General features: G+C 39.6%; 2 protein-coding genes and 1 pseudogene across 4 annotated transcripts; all 3 read left to right on the top strand.

Moving 5' to 3' along the window:
- On the top strand, positions 1-4390 carry LOC105051591 (putative 12-oxophytodienoate reductase 11). The gene is made up of 5 exons (XM_010932116.4): positions 1-248; positions 908-1048; positions 1176-1306; positions 2268-2441; positions 3708-4390. The coding sequence occupies exons 1-5, from the start codon at positions 190-192 to the stop codon at positions 4289-4291; spliced, it is 1089 nt and encodes a 362-aa protein (XP_010930418.2). The 5' UTR covers positions 1-189; the 3' UTR covers positions 4292-4390.
- A 1483-nt stretch (positions 4391-5873) lies between these two features.
- On the top strand, positions 5874-10530 carry LOC140851660 (putative 12-oxophytodienoate reductase 11). Of its 3 annotated transcripts, XM_073243631.1 has the most exons (5): positions 5881-6154; positions 6888-7028; positions 7151-7281; positions 8248-8424; positions 9848-10530. In XM_073243631.1, the coding sequence occupies exons 1-5, from the start codon at positions 6096-6098 to the stop codon at positions 10429-10431; spliced, it is 1092 nt and encodes a 363-aa protein (XP_073099732.1). In that variant the 5' UTR covers positions 5881-6095; the 3' UTR covers positions 10432-10530. The 3 variants fall into 3 exon arrangements, with proteins under 3 accessions (XP_073099734.1, XP_073099733.1, XP_073099732.1); XM_073243633.1 differs by lacking the exon at positions 8248-8424 and having other exon boundaries at positions 5874-6154; XM_073243632.1 differs by lacking the exon at positions 6888-7028 and having other exon boundaries at positions 5879-6154.
- Positions 10531-11723: 1193 nt separating this feature from the next.
- LOC140851461 (putative 12-oxophytodienoate reductase 11) overlaps positions 11724-14488 on the top strand; it is a 5714-nt pseudogene continuing 2949 nt past the window's right edge.

Raw genomic sequence — 14488 nt, 5'->3', positions numbered from 1 at the left:
ATGCGCCACGTTGCCCACGGCGGCACGGTGCATTGGCGGTGGGAAAACGTCCCTGGCTCCCTGCTATGACTGGAGAAGGGAAGGCAGGTGGACAAAAGGCCTCGGTAATAGAGGGAGGAGAAGAGGCCGGTTTTCTTTATTTTCTCCTTCCTGTTCTTGTTTTAGTTTCTTTTTCTTGGTCAAGGAGAGATGGCTCGAATTCCTCTTCTCACTCCTTACAAGATGGGTAGATTCGATCTCTCCCACAGGTCAGTGACCATCTTTTCCTGCTCTCATTTTTTTCCCCCTAGGATTTGAGCGTTTTTTATTAAGCAAGGGGGAAACTAGACCAAGTCCATGGCTCCAGCTGTTTCATCATTTGATGTCTGGGGTTTTTTGGGCATTTCGATCCATATAAGGTCGGAAGCCTTTTTGTTCACTATTTTTGATCTCTACTTATGGGTTCACTTTCCTCGTGTTAACAGTAATCAAATTTTAGCTTTTTATCTTTGAAATGTGATTTGATCCTCTTTTCTTCTTAAGGAAAAAAAAGGAAGAAAGAAACCAAACAACACATTCAAACAATGAAAAGGAAACAAGGGGAAAAGTAGTTAACTTACCTTGTCTGAGAAGCATTTATCCAAATGAAAATGCTGCTGCAAAATCCATCAAGAACTTGATTAAAAAAATGATGAATTACTCACTGGAATGCTATTACAGCTAAAAGCATCTTCAAATTATAATCCTATCTATTATGTGTTATTAGTTTTTTGTTGACTCTATGGACTCGTGCGGTTTGCGGGAAAAATTTTCCCTCACTAGGATGTTTCGTTGACAACAGGTATATGATGCTTGGAAAAGTAGTTTAACCAGGGTCGCTATGATATTTTTGATGCTTTTATTTGTTTTTCATTTTGAAACTATTTAGGATAGTTTTGGCACCATTGACAAGGCAGAGGTCCTTTAGCAACGTTCCCCAGCCTCATGCCATCTTGTATTACTCTCAGCGGGCCTCCAAAGGTGGCCTTCTTATAGCTGAGGCCACAGGAGTTTCGGACACTGCTCAAGGGTAAAATACTTCAGTCCCAAACTCGTTAATTATATATCTATGTCTTTTTTAATTCAAGATAATACTTCTTGTAATTTTTTTTTTCTTTTTTGGATGGCTGAGGCTATAATCTATTTTTCAACACTAGGTACCCAAACACGCCCGGCATTTGGACAAAAGAGCAGGTGAAAGCATGGAGACCTATTGTGGATGCAGTTCATGAGAAGGGTGGCATCTTCTTTTGCCAGATTTGGCATGCGGGGAGAGTTTCAAATTATGGTACATCTATCTGACTCTTTTACCTTCATCATTTATCTTGTACATCTTCTATTGAGTTGATGCAAACTCATAGGCTTAACCTCAAACACCTTATACTATATGTTTGTGTGATTATGAAATACTTATTGATTCAATCACTTGGTCTGGCAAGTTCCAAATGTCTGGAAAAAATCAAAAAGAGATATTGACGACAATGTGGTTATTGCTTCTATATCTCTTTCCTGTACAAAATGTGAAGTCGGAACTCAACCAATACCCTTTAATAATAAATGATTATCTCTTTGATATATAACCAGAACTCATGAGTTCCTTTGCCCTCTAAGCAGCTCTTCTGTTTTCGAAAGTATTGTTAAATAAACTCCAGATGCCAGCTGCAGAGCCTCTCGCAAAAGCATATCTCCCATGAATAAATTCAATGTTTTCTGCTATGGGTACTCGTATTGGTCCTCCTCCCGAATTCAGAAGCTGTTGTTTCCTCCCTCATTCTTCCATTGTTTAATGGTATCACACCATGAATCAGCATGATCAGCTGCATGCTTGTCCATGCTGGCCGTGCCATGCCTTGCCAGGTGCATGCTGTCATGTGTCATCTGTCATCAAATGCGGGGGCCATGCAGCAGTACGGAGCAAACTACTCACCAGCATGGATGCTGGTGCTGGCGTTTAAACCTTGATTAAGTGTTTGTCAACACATGGCATTTTATGAACACTTCCAATATTACACCATTCATAAAATTGATACATACTGATAACCTATATGTCATGGAATGATAAATAATTTGTTGTATCCCTGTTGCATGCACTCCCAAAACATTAATCATAAGCACCTGCAAGAGGTTATATGAATGCAGAAAAAATACGAAGAAAGTTGTCTTGGTGGAGTTCTTCTACTGTACTTCTTCATAAGTTACTTTTGATAAGGTGCAGTTTTCATCTGATACACTCATTTGCTTTGTTGTAGATTTTCAGCCTAATGGACAAGCTCCAATATCATGTACTGACAAGCCACTAGCACCTCAAGTGCGAACTAATGGCGACATTGCACGGTTTGCACGTCCTCGGCAGTTGGCTACAGAAGAGATCCCTTTGATTGTCAATGATTTCAGAATTGCTGCTAAGAATGCGATAGAAGCTGGTAAGAATCATGTATTCTATCAGTTTTAGTAGGCGATCAAGTTACCGCCACATAGGAGAGCCAGTATTGTGAATGGACATGAAGTCTTTTGCCAAAGCCTACTATGCCCAACCTAAGCCAAGTTCTGACCTTGTACCTCAGATCAAGAAATTAGTACAGCTAGTCATTGGTAAGATATGCATCTGCAGTCTGTTGGTCCTTTCCCCCTAAAGGCTACCTAATTCTTCTTTCATCTGCTCATTGGGAAAAGCTGGACTTTCCTATGAATATCAGAAGTAGCAGCTGAGAAGCCTGAGATACCTAGGAAATTGTTGACAATTAATATGTATATGCGAAAAAGAATTTAAAACACATAAATGCTCAAATAAGAAGTGTTATTCAGTTTCCCTAGTCAGTGGACCATGAAGGAGCATTATCTCATGCAGGTTTCCCTTAAGCAGTTAGGTTCAGTTAACAAAATCACTGCAACACATGATTTATGCATAAAGTTCTCTGTGACACTTGCATTTAGTACATCTGAGAGCTCAGGCAATAAATATAAAGTTCTCTATCCCACCTGCATTGAGCACATCTAAGAGCCCCAATAATCAAACTTCAGAACCAAGCAAGCTTTGTAACCCTGTAGTGACTGTCACTTTATCATGATTTTTAAGTTGCACATATATTGAAGGGGTGTTCCACATATTGGCTAAATTTGGTGGAAGAGTTTTTTTCCTTTCCCTTTTTTTGGGGGGTTTTGAGGGGAGGGGGATGTGGGGGGTTAAAGAGCTTGAAGAGTTATTAATGGAGTAGATGGAGACAGTCTTAATTTGAAATTTAGCTATTTCACCCAAAAAAGAAATAATTACTCTAGAGAATTATTCTTCGGATCATGTAAACAATGCCATCTTTCTATGTTCCTTTGGCCAACTCTAGTACATGCCCTGCAGGGATTTTTTTGGATCTTATTGCTTCTTAATAAACTTACTGAACCCATCTATGTTCTCGTATTGGTATTGCCCTGGGCATTTCCTGAATGCTTTGGATGTCTCTTTGCCTATCTAAGATGGTAATTTATGCAGCATGCTATAAGCCTTCAATTGATCATCATTCACATGGTAGGTACACTGCCTCTAGACTAGTTTAAATAGCTAAACTGATTGGGCATCAATCTGATGGTATTTCACCATTCATATTATCAGAAAAAAGAAAAGAAAAGAAAAGAAATGGGTCTTCATCCAAAAAGTTTTCTCCAGCTTATCATTATTGTTATTCCTTGATGCATAGGTTTCGATGGAGTGGAGATCCATGGAGCCCATGGATATTTGGTTGATCAGTTCCTGAAGGACCAAGTTAACGATCGGACAGACCAATATGGTGGCAGCCTGGAAAATCGTTGCCGCTTTGCACTAGAAATAGTACAGGCTGTGGTTGATGAGATTGGAGCTGACAGAGTTGGAATAAGGCTTTCCCCCTATGCTAACTACATGGAAGCAGGCGATTCCGACCCAGATGCACTTGGTCTCTATATGGTCAATTCTTTGAACAAATTTGGGATCTCGTATTGCCATATGGTGGAACCGAGGATGGTTAAATTAGGAGAAAGGGTTGAAACTCCTCACTCTCTTCTTCCTATGAGGAAAGCATTCAAGGGAACATTTATTGTTGCTGGAGGCTATAACAGAGAAGAAGGCAATAAAGCTGTTTCTAGTGGCTATGCTGATCTGGTTGCATATGGGCGCCTATTCTTGGCTAATCCTGATCTTCCTCAAAGATTTGAGTTGGATGGTCCACTTAACGACTATAACCGGAGTACGTTTTACATTCCGGATCCAGTTGTTGGATATACAGACTATCCATTTCTTTGTTAAATACTTAGTGTGAATAAGAACAGCAAATATGACATGTCTTAACATATGTTTGTTACTGATTAAGGTGCTATGACAATTATGGATCATTTGTCTTGAGCATTCTTTGTTTCATTATGCATGTTCTTATGGATTTTGTTGCAGTTCTGCTTATGTGCTATAATAATGATTTACCACCCATCATCTTCTAACATAATGGTTCCCTTGTGTCTTTTGCATTTGGCTTCTATGTTACCGTAAAGAGGGCTGCCTCTTGTTTTCCCTGTCAATTCATAGTATCTAATTCCTTCTCTTTTCTTTTGGTTTGTTTTGTGCATGTTTTTCTGTTTGTGGACGTCCTGTGTGGAACAAACTCTTTCATATGATCACCAGCTATATTGATTAGGGGTCTGTTTCATGATGACTTGTTCAAATATCCAATGCCAGACCTTCCAGTGTAGCAATAACTGGTGATCATATGGACAATGGTTCATGTAAAATGTTAAACATTGAATCGCTGTTTGTAGCCTGATAAGTGCCTCTTGCTTGTTGGCGTTGGTCCCGCACGAGGGATATTTTTTCTCAATTTTTGGCAAACTCAACGAGTCTGCTTTCTGCTCATTCTCACTTTGATTGTCTTGGGTATCTACCTTCACAATCCTGTCGCTCAGATTCAAGATCCTTCAATTCATGTCCAGAGTTTCTACTGAACATATTTTCTAACGCCATTTATTGACGACATATACATGCATGGCTCAAGGTTGAGCTGGTGAGGGCCGGTCCTAAAAGAATGATTTTTTTTTTTGATTAACCAAAACCATCAATTTTCATAAGATATGGAATATACGATACTTTTAAGCTTGAGTTGGAGTGATCCAGTCCTATATCAGAGACTGGACGGTCCATGATTAAGCAAAACTATCTATTTAGGAAACATATATATATGACAACCTATGATTTTGAGCAGGACCCCTCCAATTTAATCTAGAGAAAATCTTTATGTACTCCATGCGATGCAATAAAAATGACGTGGAGCACGCCACCAAATTACTTTGAAGCATGTAGCCACTATTTTTTAATACATATTTAATAATCCATTTAATACCTGTAATTTTATTTTTTATTTAAAATTTTAAATGATAAAAATATTCTTTCTATTTCAAAAAAATTATGGCATCACGTGGCTATATCACGACATCTTGTGGTTTTACAAAAATTTATAATTTTTTTTTAAATTATAAAAAAATAAAAATATTTTTATTATTAAAAATTTTATAAATTTTTAATAGTAAAAATATTTTTATTTTTTTATGATATTAAATGATTAAATTATGAACAAAAAATTATAATTTGACAACAGGATGTTATAATATGATCATATAATATCATAATTTTTTTTAAAAAATATTTTTATTATTTAATTTTTTTTAAAAAAATAAAATTATAAATATAAAATATATATCAAAAAATAATAATTATTTTAATAATATATTTTTTTTACTATATCCATATGCGGTCTATAAAAAATTACTTTTTTAACCCATGGTTTCAGTTCCAACCTCGGGCCGGACAGGGCCGGAACGGCGCCCAGAAAACTGAGTGCTACCATACCCAGGCCCAGGCTGAGTACCGACCCCTCCGACGTCTACGCGCCACGCTGCCCACGGCGGCACGCTGTACGGGCAGTGGGAACGTCCGCGCGACGACTGGAGAAGAGAAGGAAGCAGAATAAAATAAGGCCTCGATGATAAAGGAGGAGAAGAAGGCCGTTTTCTTTATTTTCTCCTTCCTGTTATTGTTTTAGTTTTTTTTTCTTGGTCAACGAGAGATGGCTCCGATTCCTCTTCTCACTCCTTACAAGATGGGTAGATTCCATCTCCCCCACAGGTTAGCGATCATCTACTCCAAGCTCTCTCTCTCTTTTTTTTTTTTTTTTTTTGTTTGACCCCTAAGATTTGAGCGTTTTTTGTTAAGCAAGTGGGAGACTAGAACAACTCCACGGCTCCAGCAGTCTCATCACTTGATATGTGGGGTTTTTTTGGGCATGTCGATCCATGTTAAGTCGGAAGCCTTTCTGTTCTCTGTTTTTAATCTCTACTTTTGGGTTCACTTTTCTCGTGTTAACAACCATCAAATTTGTTTGAGCAAAAAAACTATAGTCAAATTTTAGCATTTTATCTTTTAAATATGATTTGATCCTCTATTCTTCTAAAGGCAAAAAAAAAAAAAGGAAGAAAGAAACCCGAAGGGTAAAAAAGTTAATTTACCTTGTCTAAGAAGTATTTATCCAAATGAAAAAACTGCTAACAAAATCCATCAAGAAATTGATTAAAAGAAATGATGAACTACTTACTGGAATGCTATTACAGCTAAAAGCATCTCCAAATTATAATTCTATCCATTATGCGTTGTTAGTTTTTTGTTTACTCTATGCGCTCGTGTGGTTTGCGGGAAAAATTGTCCCTCACTAGAATGTTTTTCGTGGGAAGCTGATGCATTGGGAAAGTAGTTTTTTGCATGTTTAGTTGACCACGGGCATATGATGCTTGGAAGAGTAGTTTAACCCAAGTTGCTGCGACTTTTTTGATGCTTTTATTTTTCTCAATTTGAAATTATTTAGGATAGTGTTGGCACCATTGACAAGGCAGAGGTCCTTTGGCAACGTTCCCCAATCTCATGCCATCTTGTATTACTCTCAGCGGGCCTCCAAAGGTGGCCTTCTTATAGCCGAGGCCACTGGAGTTTCCGACACTGCTCAAGGGTAATATATTTCAGTCCCAAAATCGGTTAATTTTTTATCTCTGTCTTTTATTTCAAGATAATACTTCTTGAATTTTTTTTTTTTTTTATTGGCTGAGACTACAATCTATTTTTGAACACTAGGTACCCAAACACGCCCGGCATTTGGACAAAACAGCTGGTGGAAGCATGGAAACCTATTGTGGATGCAGTTCATGAGAAGGGTGGCATCTTCTTTTGCCAGATTTGGCATGTGGGGAGAGTTTCAAATTATGGTATATCCATCTGACCCTTTTACCTTCATCATTTATCTTGTACATATTCTATTGAATTGATGCAAACTTATAGGCTGAATGTCAAACACCTTATGTCATATGTTTGTGTAATTATGAAGTACTTATTGATTCAATCACTTTGTCTTGCAAGTTACAAATGTCTGAAAAAATCCAAAAGTATATTGACAACAATGTAGTTATTGCGTCGATATCGCTTTCTAGTGCAAAATGTGAAATTGGAAGTCAGCCTATACCTGTTAATCATAAATGATCATATCTTCTGATATACAATCGGAACTCATGAGGTCCTCTGTTCTTTAAGCAGCTCTTCTATTTTCAAAAATATTGTTAAATAAACTCCACATGCAAGCTGCAGACCCTCTTATGTTTCTCATAAAAGCATACCTGCATGAATAAATTCAATGCTTTATGCTATGGGCACTCATATTGATTCGCTTCCCAAATCCAGAAGCTGTTGTGTCCTCCCTCATTCTTCCATTCTTTAATGTTATCACGCCATGAATCAGCATGATCAGCTGCATGCTGATCGGTGCTAGCTGTGCGGCTGTGCCAGGTGGATGCTGTCATGTGCCATCTGTCATTGCATGCAGGGGCTGTGCAGCAGTACCGAGCCAACTAGTTACCAACATAGACACCGATACCGGCTTTTAAAACCTTGATTAAGTGTATGTGAACCCATGGCATTTTATGGACACTTCAAGTATTGTACCTTTCAGAAAATTGATACATACCATTACCTTATATTTCACTGAATGATAAATAATTTATGGTATCCCTCCTGCATGCTCTCCCAAAACATTAGTCATAAGCACCTGCAACAGGTTATATGAATGCAGAGAAAATGCAGAGAAAATTGTCTTATGGAGTTATTTTGCTGTACTTCTTCATTAGTTACTTTTGATGAGGTCCAGTTTTCATCTGATGCGCTTATATGATATGCTGTAGATTTTCAGCCTGATGGGCAAGCTCCAATCTCATGTACCGACAAGCCACTAGCACCTCAAGTGCGAGCTAATGGTGTTGATGTTGCACGGTTCTCACCTCCTCGGCGGTTGGCTGCAGAAGAGATCCCTTTGATTGTCGATGATTTCAGAACTGCTGCTAAGAATGCGATAGAAGCTGGTAAGAGTCATGTACTCCTTTCAGCTTAAGGTGGTGATCAAGTTACTGCTAGATAGGAGAGCAAGCATTGTGAATGGAGATGGAGGCTTTTGCCAAAACCCACTGTGCCCAACCTAAGCCAGGTTCCAACCTTGGGTTCATCCCCCAGATCAAGAAATTAGTACAGCTAGTCATTCCTAAAATATGCATCTGCAGTCTGTTGGTCCATTCCCCCTTAAGGCTACCTAATTCTTCCTTCATCTGCATATTGGAAAAAGCTGGACTTTTCCATGAATAGCAGAAGTAGCAGCTGGGAAGCCTAAGATACCTAGGTAATTGTTGACAAGTGATATGTGTACACGAAAAATAATTTAAAACATGTAAATGTTAATATAAGAAGTGCTATTCAGTTTCCTAATTGGTGGACCATGAAGGAGCATTATTTCCTGCAGGCTCCCATTAAGCAGTTAGGTTCAGTTTACAAAATCACTGCAACACATGATCTAAGCATAAAGTTCTCTTTGGCAGGTGTTAAGCACCAAAGAAAAAAAAGAAAAAGAAAAATGGGCAGGTTCCAATACTAAATGTATAGCAGTATGGAGCCATCGTCGCATTGTTAGCATGTTTGTGATCCAATCCCACCCTTTCGGAAAGGAAGATCGACAAGCGACCCTGTAGTTTCTGTCTCCCAGCCTGAAGTCTTGCATTTAGTACATCTGAGAGCACTGGTAATAAATATAAAGTTATCTGTCCCACTTGTATTGAGTACATCTGAGAACCCAGTAATCAAAATTCAGAACAAAGCAAGCTTTCTAACCCTATAGTGACTGTTACTTTATCATGATTTTTTTAAGTTGCACATATATTGCGGGGGTGTTCCACATATTTGCTAAATTTGGTAGAAGAGTTTTTTTTTCCTTTTGGCGCGGGGGTAGGGGTGTTCGGGGGGGAGGGCTTGAAGAGTTGTCAATGGAGTATACGAAGACAGTCTTAATTCAAAATTTAGCTATTTCACCTGATAAAGAATAGTTACTTTACAGAATTATTCTTTGGATCAAGTAAATAATGCGATCTTTCTATATTCATTTTGCCAACTTTAGTGCATGCCATGCAGGGATTCTTTGGGATCTTATTGCTTCTTAATTAATTTTCTTCCCATCTATGTTCGCTGTACTGGTATTGCCCTGGACATTTCCTGCATGCTTTAGATGTCTTTTTGCGATGATAATTTATGCAGCATGCTATAAGCCTTCAATTGTTCATCATTCACATGGTACCAACACTGTCTTTAGACTAGTTTAAATAGCTAGACTTATTGGCATCAATCTGATGTTATGCCACCATTCATATTATCAGAAAAAGTGAAAAAAAGAAAAAAGAAATTGGTCTTCGTCCGTTAAGTTTTTTCTGCGACTTATCATCATTGTTATTCCATGATTCATAGGTTTTGATGGAGTTGAGATCCATGGAGCCCATGGATATTTGATCGATCAGTTTCTGAAGGACCAAGTCAACGATCGGACAGACCAATATGGTGGGAGCCTAGAGAATCGTTGCCGCTTTGCACTAGAAATAGTACAGGCTGTGGTTGATGAGATTGGACCTGACAGGGTTGGAATAAGGCTTTCCCCCTATGCTAACTACATGGAAGCAGGTGATTCTGACCCAGATGCACTTGGTCTCTATATGGTCAATTCTCTGAACAGATTTGGGATCTCGTATTGCCATATGGTGGAACCAAGGATGGGTAAAGTAGGAGAAAAGGTTGAAACTCCTCACTCTCTTCTTCCTATGAGGAAAGCATTCAAGGGAACATTTATTGTTGCTGGAGGCTATAACAGAGAAGAAGGCAATAAAGCTGTTTCTAGCGGCTATGCTGATCTGGTTGCATATGGGCGCCTATTCTTGGCTAATCCTGATCTTCCTCGAAGGTTTGAGTTGGATGGTCCACTTAATGACTATAACAGGAATACTTTTTACATTCCAGATCCAGTTGTTGGATATACAGACTACCCATTTCTTTCTTAAATACTTGGCATGAGGGAGAATGGCAAAAATGGCATATCTTACCATATGTTTGTTACTGATTAAGGTGCTATGACAATAATAAATCATTTGTCTTGGGCATTCATTGTTTCCTTATGCATGTTCTTATGGATTTTGTTGCAGTTCTGCTTATATGCTATAATCATGATATACCACCCATCTCCTTCTAACATAATGGTTCCCTTGTGTCTTTTGCATTTGGCTTCTATGTTATTGTAAATAGGGCTGTCTCTTTTTTCCCTGGTCAATTCCTAGTATATAATTCTTACCCTTTTTTTTGTTTTTTTCTTTTGGTTTGTTTGGTGCGTGTTTGTGGATGTCCTGTGTGAAATAAACTCTTTCATACTGTTAAGTAAATGGGATATTGATTAGTGGTCTGTTTCATGATAACTTGTTCAAATATCCAATGCCAGACCCTCCAATGTAGTAATGGCTGGTGATCATATGCAATGGTTCATGTAAAATGTTAAATATTTATTCGCTATTTGTAGCCTGATAAGTGCCTCTTGCTTGTTGGCCTTGGTCCCACATGGGGATATTTTTCTCAATTTTTAACGGACTCAACAAGTTTGCTTTCTGCCTGTTCTCACTTTGATTGTCTTAGGCATCTACCTTCACAATCCTATAGCTCAGATTCAAGATCCTTCAATTCATGTTCAGATTTTCTACTTAACATACTTTCTACCTGGCTGATTCTTCTTGGTTTCTTTCAATTTGCTTGTTTCTTACTCCATGTATTTTCCCGCAACCATTTAAGCATCCTCATCTCGCTGTCATTTTTCTTCTGTGGGTAGTGTACAATTTAAAATAGCTTTTACCTAAAAGTAGCAGTGTTCTTTCACTTGAGTGATTACTTCTTTTAACCAGTCTGTCTTCTCCTTCGTTTTGCTATTTCAACCTCCAGAACTATAGCTTAGATATCAAATTGTTCATCTTTGTCCCAGCATTAGATATTGATGGTGCATATAAGAAGATATTCGATTGAAAAACAGTGTATAAATGATTATAAATGTCATCTAAATATTACTTATTAGTCAGGTATGCTCATGGTCATCAAAACTTGCATGATGAAACGCGTTCCAATCCAGTAAGCAGTGCCTTGACTTGGGAAGCATGATCTTTATGTTAAGATTTGACGCTTTGAGATTTGATCTATATTAAGCCCACAATGAGGTTCACGACAACGAATGGAGTCCAACGAGCTCAAGATCATCTCAAACGGAGTCTGGATGAACGAGATACACTCGATTGAAGTTGGCACGAAATTCGAAGCGATGGAGGACCGGATGGCTTTTCTCGCTCGATTTTCACGGTCTACGGGTTATTCCATGGACCGGTGCACAATTGGGTGGCTTAGGGAGTTCGCGGTCACGATCGGATGGCTGTGAGCCATCCCTGGGAGAATACACATGTGATCTGATACGATCGGATGCGATCCAAAGGCCATTTTCTGATCTGCGCCGTGATTGGATGGCCGAGAATCTTCATTGGTCCTATTAGGATTTGGATTCCGACGTACCTTGGGTTTTAAGCCTTTATAAGGCCCTATTCACAAATTGAGAGGGCGTGGCGTGGATTGGCTATTCGGTGGAAAATCTTGAGAACAGAAGCATGGCGCCAATAGGAGCAAGAGCAGGAGCTTCAGACATATTATTGGACAGCGGACAACGGTCGCTTCAGGGATTAAGGAAGGTCTTCTTAAAGAGAGCTTTTATGAGGGAGAGCTTCCTGTGAGGGAGAGATTGGATGTACGAGGGTTGAGGGTGTGATCTTCTCTTGTAATTTTTCTCTTTTCTCATAATGAAACTTGCATGCCCCGTAGAGGCAAGCTCTTTTTTAGCTGATCCACGTATTTGATTGTTTCTGTTTTATTTCTTCTTTTTTCCTGCTGTGACATGTGGTATCAAAAGGTCCTGGAAGGTGTTGTCCTGGCTAGACATCCACCAACAAGTGGTATCAGAGCGAGACGGTACCAAGACGTAGATTGCATCGGTGGTGAGCAAGATTGAAGATGAAAAAGATAGGATCAATCAAGATGGAGATCAACAAGTTGATAGAAAGAGCAATTTCTCCTTGTGGCAGGCAAAGGTAAGGACGTGCTCATCCACCAAGGATTATCGATGCTCTCTTGTGCGAGGAGAAGCCGACCACCATAGAGGTGTAGGATTGGAGATGACTACCAATGTAGGTAGTGAGTACTATCTGTATGTATCTAGCGGATGAAGTGGTGATCCATGTGCTTGGCGAGACTTCTCCGACAGTGCTGTGGTCGAAGCTCGAAGAGTTGTACATGGCGAAATCTCTCACCCACAATCTTTTTCTCTGGAGGTAGTTTTACCAACTAGGATGATTGAGGGATAGAGTGTGCAGGAGCATCTCAACTATTTTCAGAAGATCCTTACCGACCTCCTCAGCATTGGCGAGAAAGTTAAGGAAAGACTAGGACGCTGGTCTTGTTAGCGTCGCTTCTCCTTTGTATGAGTCCTTGGTGACTGCCTTTTTAATGGGAAGAGCACCATCAAGATGGACCAGATCATACGATGATTCTCCAAAATGAGATTCTCAGGAGGAATAATCCAACTTCAAGCTCAGGTGACGGCAGCTTAGCTTTGGTGGTTTCTGGAGGAGTAGGAGGCAATAGACGGAGCAACAGGAGATCGCGACGAGGGCGGTCCAAGTCCAGAATGAGAGACTTGAGCAAGACTAGGTGTTACCGGTGTGACGAGTTGGGTATCTAGTTAGAGATTACTCTCAACTCAGATATTGGACGAGGACTACTACAGCGATAGCCAGTAATGATTAGAGGGTGATGTCCTGGAGATATCTGATGAGGTATCTACTTCTTTCTAGTAGTAGATTTTAGATTCTGTATGTACCTATCATGTATGTTGCAGAGAGGAGCAGTTTGACTCCTTGGAGAATAGTGAGGGTACTATTTATCTATCGAATGGATCGAGCTGTATGATTAGAGGCATCGGGACGGTCAGCTGGAGGATACATGATGGTACAGTGAAGAGATTGGGGAGGTCCGATACATATCCAATTTCAGGTAGAATCTTATCTCACTGAGCAACTGGATTTAGAGGCTATAGGATAAGCTGGTGGAAGAATCCTGAAGGTGCTATGCGGCGATAGGATTATTCTGGAGGGAAAGAAGAAGAAAGAGGACATTACTACCTGGTAGAGAGCCTAGTGTGAGGTGGAGTTTAGGAGCCAGGAGGAGCCTGAGCGAGGCAGAGCTCCAGGTGGAGGTGGATCGGACATGAGATACGAGGCTCGAGAGGAAGGATGAGAGGCGATATCGCAAGGTGAGATTCTATTATCGCAGGATGATACCCTTAGCAAGTCTCAGTTCAGGAGGAGCATAGCATACGATGGAGATGGGATCGAGCCAGCTGGCTCGACTCCTATGTTTGTGTTGGAAATATATCCCAAAGCCAATCGTCAGCCTGTTGACGGTTGTGCTCTTTTCCTGTATTAGTATATGAATTATAAATAAATAAAAGTTATTTTGATATTTTTCATCAAAATTGTTTCATCTTCTAATGAACTCCTATGTTGTGGTGAAGTCTTTAGGACTATTTAAACTCGACAAAGGAGGATTTATCGTTTAGTCCTTAAACCTGTTCGCGATCAAATGATACGTTGTTACCAAGACAACATATTTATCAAGCATAGGTCGTTGTGTGCCATATGGGTTGGTTATCCTCTTAACCAAGGAGTGTGGAGATATTGGTATGGCATACAGGTGAGATGTAAGGGTACATCTGCATTGAATGTGACCTACTCCGGAGCTTTTTCTGCTGTCAAGATTTGCTCCGATGGGATATGGGTATAAGCTGTCCCTCCGATCTGAGACTGCCACAGTGACTTGCAAGCAACTACTGCACTTAGGTACTGGACTACCTGAATTTTTAATTCAGTGACGGAAGGCTGCTGGGGTAGTCAAGTACTTGACTTGTCAGTGCGTGTGTCAAGATGGGATTGACCACTCCAGTTCAGGAGCTGTGTACAGTCGTGTTTCAATTTAGCAAAACCT

The sequence above is a fragment of the Elaeis guineensis genome, chromosome 9 (genome assembly GCF_000442705.2).
Source record: "Elaeis guineensis isolate ETL-2024a chromosome 9, EG11, whole genome shotgun sequence".
NCBI lineage: Eukaryota > Viridiplantae > Streptophyta > Magnoliopsida > Arecales > Arecaceae > Elaeis > Elaeis guineensis.
The sequence above is the reverse complement of the archived record's forward strand: the minus strand, read 5'-3'. Positions and strand labels throughout refer to the sequence as shown.

Bases quoted from the DNA above. Each gene is read 5' to 3' on its own strand.
- LOC105051591 (XM_010932116.4), top strand. From the start codon at position 190: ATGGCTCGAATTCCTCTTCTCACTCCTTACAAGATGGGTAGATTCGAT. The intron at 1,049-1,175 runs GTAAAATACTTC...TTTCAACACTAG, and splicing joins GTTTCGGACACTGCTCAAGG to GTACCCAAACACGCCCGGCA. The intron at 2,442-3,707 runs GTAAGAATCATG...CTTGATGCATAG, and splicing joins TAAGAATGCGATAGAAGCTG to GTTTCGATGGAGTGGAGATC.
- LOC140851660 (XM_073243631.1), top strand. From the start codon at position 6,096: ATGGCTCCGATTCCTCTTCTCACTCCTTACAAGATGGGTAGATTCCAT. The intron at 6,155-6,887 runs GTTAGCGATCAT...GAAATTATTTAG, and splicing joins AGATTCCATCTCCCCCACAG to GATAGTGTTGGCACCATTGA. The intron at 7,029-7,150 runs GTAATATATTTC...TTTGAACACTAG, and splicing joins GTTTCCGACACTGCTCAAGG to GTACCCAAACACGCCCGGCA.